Source organism: Melanerpes formicivorus, unplaced genomic scaffold (assembly GCF_026170545.1).
Source record: "Melanerpes formicivorus ecotype bairdi unplaced genomic scaffold, bMelFor1.0.p_v2 SCAF_29, whole genome shotgun sequence".
NCBI classification, from domain to species: domain Eukaryota; kingdom Metazoa; phylum Chordata; class Aves; order Piciformes; family Picidae; genus Melanerpes; species Melanerpes formicivorus.
In genome coordinates, this window is record NW_027142381.1 from 122,527 (window position 1) to 128,526 (window position 6,000).

Here is a 6,000-nt window from a genome sequence, read left to right on the forward strand (position 1 = left end):
CTGTAGAGAGCAGTGAGGTTTCCCCTCAGCCTCCTCTTCTCCACACTAAACACCCCCAGTTCTTTCAGCTGCTCCTCCCCAGCCCTGTTCTCCAGACCCCTCCCCAGCTTTGTTGCCCTTCCCTGGACCTGCTCCAGCCTCTCAGTGTCCTTCCTGGAGTGAGGAGCCCAGAACTAAACCCAGCACTCAAGGAGTGGCCTCACCAGTGCCCAGTACAGGGGCACAATCCCTGCCCTGCTTCTGCTGCCCACACTACTGCTGATCCAAGCCAGGATGCTGGTGGCCTCCTTGGCCACTGAGCACACTGCTGCCTCATCTTCAGCTGCTGTTCACCAGCACCCTCAAGTCTTGGGGGCAATGAAGGCTGCTCTCCCCCACCCCAGGGCTCTGCTTCTCACTCTTCAGCAGCAGCAGCTGCTTTCTGTGTCACACTTAGAGGATTGCTGCCAGCTACCTGATGGGGCAGAGCAGGGCTAGTGCAGCACCAAAAATGTTTAATGGTCTTTAATCTGCTCTTGCAAGCAATCCTGGCAGCCTTCTTTTGGTTGTTCTGGTGGGGGTGGCATTGTCCCCTGGGAAGGGAAAGGAAGGGAAGGGGAGGGGAGGGGAGGGAAGGGAAGGGAAGGGAAGGGAAGGGAAGGGTGCACAGGGCAGAATGACTTCCCTGCTCCTGCTGGCCACACTCTTCCTGATGGAGGCCAGGATGCCATTGGCCCTCTTGCCTGCCTGGGCACACTGCTGGCTCATGTTCAACCTACTATCAACCACTACCCCCAGGTCCCTTTCTGCCTGGCTGCTCTCAGCCACTCTGCCCCCAGCCTGTAGCACTGCCTGGGGTTGCTGTGGCCAGTGTGCAGCACCCAGCACTTGGATGTGTTCAATCTCCTACCATCTCTAGGCTCATTCAGAGCCCACCTGGATGCTGTCCTGTGCCACCTGCTCTGGGTGACCCTGCTCTGGCAGGCAGGTGGGATTGGACTGGATGATCTCCAGAGGTCCCCTCCACCCCCTCCCATTCTGTGACTGTTAAGTGTGTGAAGAATGAACGTTGGCTGAGTTGATTCCCAATGGGACTCACCCCTCCCTGGGATGACTCTGCAGTCTCCCATCCCTGCTCTGTGCAGGACTCTGCTGGAGCAGTGCAGGCAGCCCAGAGCTCAGCCTGAGCAGGGTTTGATTGCAGGAGGTTTGCAGGGCTCAGCAGTTTTCCCAACCAAAAAAGCTTTTAGCTCTTGGGCAGAAAGTCAAGAGCCATTTTAAATGCAGAGCCATCAGAGTTTGGAAAGAGCCAGGGAGTCAGTCTGGGTTCCTTCTATTTTTTCTTCTCCCCCTCCCTCCTTTTCTTCTCCTTATTCTTTTTTGGATGGAGTGCATAATAAGCTCTTAGCTCAGATAAATCCTCATTGGGGATTCAGTCAGGGCTCTTGCTAAATGAGCAGAGCAGGGCTGCTAGACAAATGCAGCTTGGGCTTGGCAGAAGCAGCACTTCTGGAAGTTCTCCTGTGGAAAGAGGATTTGTGGCATTCAACCTTTCCCCCCCCCATCCCCCTTCCCAAACTCAGCCCTCTTGCCCCTTCCAAGAAGCACCAAATCCAGCCTGAGCTGCACTCTGCTGTTGCTGTCATTGAATCACAGACTCAACCAGGTTGGAAAAGACCTCAGAGATATCAAGGCCAATCTATTCCCTAACACCTGACACCTCCTGACATCTAAACCTTGGCTCCAAGGGCCACATCCAAGCCTTTTTGGAACACCTCCAGGGACAGGGACTCCACCACCTCCCTGGTGGGCAGCCCACCAGCCCTCCCAGGTCTTTTTCCACAGAGCTACATTCCACCAGCTCAGCCACCTCACCTGCACTACAGGTGGCCAAGAAGGCCAAGGGCATCCTGGCCTGCATCAGGAAGAGTGTGGCCAGCAGGAGCAGGGAAGTCATTGTGCCCTGTGCTCAGCACTGCTTAGGCCACACCTGGAGTCCTGTGTCCAGTTCTGGGCTCCTCAGTTCAGGAGAGATGTTGAGCTGCTGGAAGGTGTCCAGAGAAGGGCAAGAAAGCTGGGGAGGGGTCTGGAGCACAGCCCTGTGAGGAGAGGCTGAGGGAGCTGGGGTTGCTTAGCCTGGAGAAGAGGAGGCTCAGGGGAGACCTTCTTGCTCTCTCCAACTCCCTGCAGGGAGGTTGTAGCCAGGAGGGGGTTGGTCTCTTCTCCCAGGCACCCAGCAGCAGAACAAGAGGCCACAGTCTCAAGCTGTGGCAGGGGAGGTTTAGGCTGGAGGTGAGGAGAAAGTTCTTCCCAGAGAGAGATTGGCCATTGGGATGTGCTGCCCAGGGAGGTGGTGGAGTCCCCATCCCTGGAGGTGTTCAAGAGGGGATTGGATGTGGCACTTGGAGCCATGGTTTAGCTGTCAGGAGGTGTTGGGTGACAGGTTGGACTTGCTGATCTCTGAGGTCTCTTCCAGCCTTGGTGATTCTGTGATTCTGTGACTTGGAGCCATGGTTTAGTTGTCAGGAGGTGTTAGGTGTTAGGGAATAGGTTGGACTTGATGGTCTCTGAGGCCTTTTCCTGCCTGGTTGACTCTGTGGTTCCCTTCTGTGCTTCTCCTTGCAGTTCAAGATCGGCGGCGAGTGGCACACCTGGATCGACTACGACCGCTTCCAGGAGCTGGTGCGCGAGCACGAGAGGAGTGGTGGCTCCCAGAGCTTCACAGCAGCTGACTATGCAGCCAGAACTCCTCACTGGGCACTGTTTGGGTCCAGAGAAAGGGGATTTGATCCCTTGGAAGTGAGACACCAGCGGAGGAACAAAGGCAGAGACGTCTCTGGGTGCTGAGCTCAGGTCGGACTCGCTGCACGCTGGGCTGGCTGCTGACTTTTGCTCTCTGTTTCTCGGCCAACAGCAATTTTTCAACCCATTCCCCTCGATTTTTCCCTGCTGTTTGATATTGAGAAGGAAGTCTGGAGCCTTTATTTAACCCTTCCCTCCTGTTTTTTGCCCTCCAAGAGCCTCTAGACCCTGCCCCTGCTCTCCACCTCGTGATCGACGCCCAGCGAGTGGCAGAGCGCTGAGGGACGCTGTGGCTGTGGTCTACACAGTGCAGAGTTTGGAGCTGGACTTCTCTGCCCTGCTGTGAGGAGAGCCTGGAATCTGCTGGCACCCAACCCAGCAGCAAGTCATTCTGCATCCATAAGTGCCTGGGGGACTTCAACACACCACAGGCTGGTTGGATCAGTGCAAGTGGGAGCACGGGAGGCCCTGGATCTCGAAGCCCCAAGCAGAGCTGGAGCTGTCACTGTACAGACTAATAAAGGTTTCTCTCTTCTAAACAGTGGTGCCAGTTCCTGGGAAGAGCCCAGCCCCAAGGAGCTGAGGTTTGGGAATGGTCTAAGCAGCAGCAGCAGCACTGTTCATATCTTCTTTGCTGTGGTGAATGTGGTGAGACACTGCAGTGGGTTGCTGTGGATGCTTCATGCCTGGAGGTGGTTAAGCCCAGGCTGGATGAGGCCTTGAGCAACCTGAGCTAGGTGAGGTGAGGGAGGTGTCCCTGCCCATGGCAGGGGGGGTTGGAACTGATGACCTTTAAGGTCCCTTCCAACTTCAACCATTCCATGGTTCTGTGATCTGCAGCTTCTGCTCTGTCTCCAAGGTATCTTCCAAGCTCATGGCTTTGGCAGTGAAGATGGTGACAGGTTGGACTTGGTGGTCTTTGAGGTCTCTTCCAGCCTTGGTGGCTCTGTGACTTTCTCAGGGGTTTTCTCCAAGTCCCTCAGCAGCCCGCAGCAAAGCTTCAAAGCTCTGCTAGGCTCCCCCTGTGTGTGCCCAGTGTTCTGCTGCTGCTGAGGACAGTGCTGTGGGGAGCCAGTAGGCCTGGGGGGCAGCAGGTGGCTTCCAGTGCTCCACCTGAGCAGTGTCCCTGCTGCTTTGGGCAGGATTGGCTCCTGCACTTGCACTGCAGTTGCCTCCTGCTCAAAGCAAAGCTCTCAGCACAGGTCCCCAGCAGCAATCCTCTGGCAGGAGCAGCTTCACTTGTGCAACCTAACACAAACCTCCAGCTCCTGCAGGGACTTGCTGCATCCATGTCCTGGCCAGTGTGGGCTGCTGCAGCTCCAGCTCCAGCCTTCTGGAGGGGGAATCATGCTCTGGGTGTGCTGAAGCTCTGGGGAGCTTCACTTCTGCTGGGTTGGGGGAGGTTTTACCCACTCTCCAAGGCAGCATTTCATGCCTCACCTGAAATGACTCCTGTTATGCTGAAAATAGATTGCTGCTCACCAGGATGCTCCTCTGGGCTGGGGCCTGGGGAGTCTTCATGGGGCTGCACACTGGAAAAACACAGCCTTGAGTTCAGTGAGGTCTTTGGGAGTCTGCCAGGGATTGGGCACAAAGTTCCAGGCTGGGAAGACCTCTCCAAAGTGAGGGTTTCAGGATCAGGCCATGCTCTTGCCATGGTGGTGCTCTGTCACCCTGACTGGTGATGGATGATCTGGATGAGGGCATTGAGTCAGTCATCAGCACATTTGCAGAAGACACCAAGCTGGGGGCAGGAGTTGAGCTGTTAGAAGGTAGGAGAGCTCTGCAGAGGGACCTTGCCAGGCTGGACAGATGGGCAGAGGCCAAGGGCAGGAGATTGAACACATCCAAGTGCCAGGTGCTGCACATTGGCCACAACAACCCCAGGCAGTGCTGCAGGCTGGGGGCAGAGTGGCTGAGAGCAGCCAGGCAGAGAGGGACCTGGGGGGACTGGTTGACAGCAGCTGAACATGAGCCAGCAGTGTGGCCAGGTGGCCAAGAAGGCAAATGGCCTCCTGGCCTGCATCAGGAAGAGTGTGGCCAGCAGGAGCAGGGAAGTCCTTGTGCCCTGTGCTCAGCACTGCTTAGGCCACACCTTGAGTCCTGTGTCCAGTTCTGGGCTCCTCCATTTAAGGAGGACATTGAGAGACTTGAAGGAGCCCAGAGAAGGGCAAGGAAGCTGGGGAGGGGTCTGGAGCACAGCCCTGTGAGGCTGTGAGCCCTGTGAGCCTCCCCAGTTCTAGTTTTGCTCCACCACCCCCCCAGTCCTATCCCTCCCTGACACCCTCAACAGTCCCTCCCCAGCTTTCTTGGAGCCCCCTGCAGATCCTGGGAGGCCACAATGAGGTCTCCTCAGAGCCTTCTCTTCTCCAGCCTGAACAGCCCCTGCTCCCTCAGTCTTTCTCCTGACCTCATCCTGGCCACCCCAGCCAGGTGACCATGGGACATGTCCGTTCACCTCCTGCCACACCTGCACCAGCCCTTGTGCCAGCTCCATCACCTCTGCCCTGCCCCCAGCTCTCCCTCTGCCTTTCCCCTCTCTGGGCTTTACTCGGGGTGCTGCTAATCCTCACCTCGGGGGCACCCCTCTGGGAGCTTAACCCCTCCCTGCCTCTCCGAGCCGCATCCTTTTCGGCAGGGGCTCAGCTGGGCTCAGCTGTTTAAATCATCTTGGTGCTAAATACCTGCGAGGTGGGAAAGAGAGAAAGCAGCCAAGCCGCCGATCATTAGCTGCTAACCGCCAGGCACAGCAGCTTGCCCCAGGGAACAGCAAGCCTCCTGTCACGTTATCCCCAGCAGCCTCCCTCCCCAGGCTGTTCAGCTGCCAGCAGCAACTGGCAATGCCTCCTCTGGCTGGGGCCGGGGGGGATGGCAGGTGAGCCCCCGCCGGCAGCTTGCATTCATCCTGAATCACCCCGACAGGACCTGGCTGTGAAGTCTGGCAGCCAGATGAGCAGGTAAGTGCCTGTGGAATCGCTTCTGCCCTGCCTCCCACCTCCTTGTGCTCCGCGGGGGTCAGACCAGAACGTGTCCAGAGAAGGGCAGCAGGGCTGGGGAGGGGTCTGGAGCACAGCCCAGAGCTGGGGTTGCTTAGCCTGCAGAAGAGGAGGCTCAGGGGAGATCTTCTTGCTCTCTCCAACTCCCTGAAGGGAGGTTGTAGCCAGGTGGGGCTTGGTCTCTTCTCCCAGGCACCCAGCACCAGAACAAGAGGACACAGTC

At 57.3% G+C, this 6,000-nt stretch overlaps 1 protein-coding gene across 2 annotated transcripts in view; it reads left to right on the forward strand.

Moving 5' to 3' along the window:
* The window catches only part of LOC137449170 (S-adenosyl-L-methionine-dependent tRNA 4-demethylwyosine synthase TYW1-like), a 110,794-nt gene extending 107,474 nt beyond the window's left edge, over positions 1-3,320 (forward strand). For both annotated transcript variants that reach the window (XM_068154426.1, XM_068154427.1), the window contains exon 16: positions 2,605-3,320. In XM_068154426.1, coding sequence (XP_068010527.1) covers positions 2,605-2,826 — 222 coding nt within the window. In that variant the 3' untranslated portion in view covers positions 2,827-3,320. The remainder of the gene's footprint in view (positions 1-2,604) is intronic.
* The last annotated feature ends 2,680 nt before the right edge of the window (positions 3,321-6,000 follow it).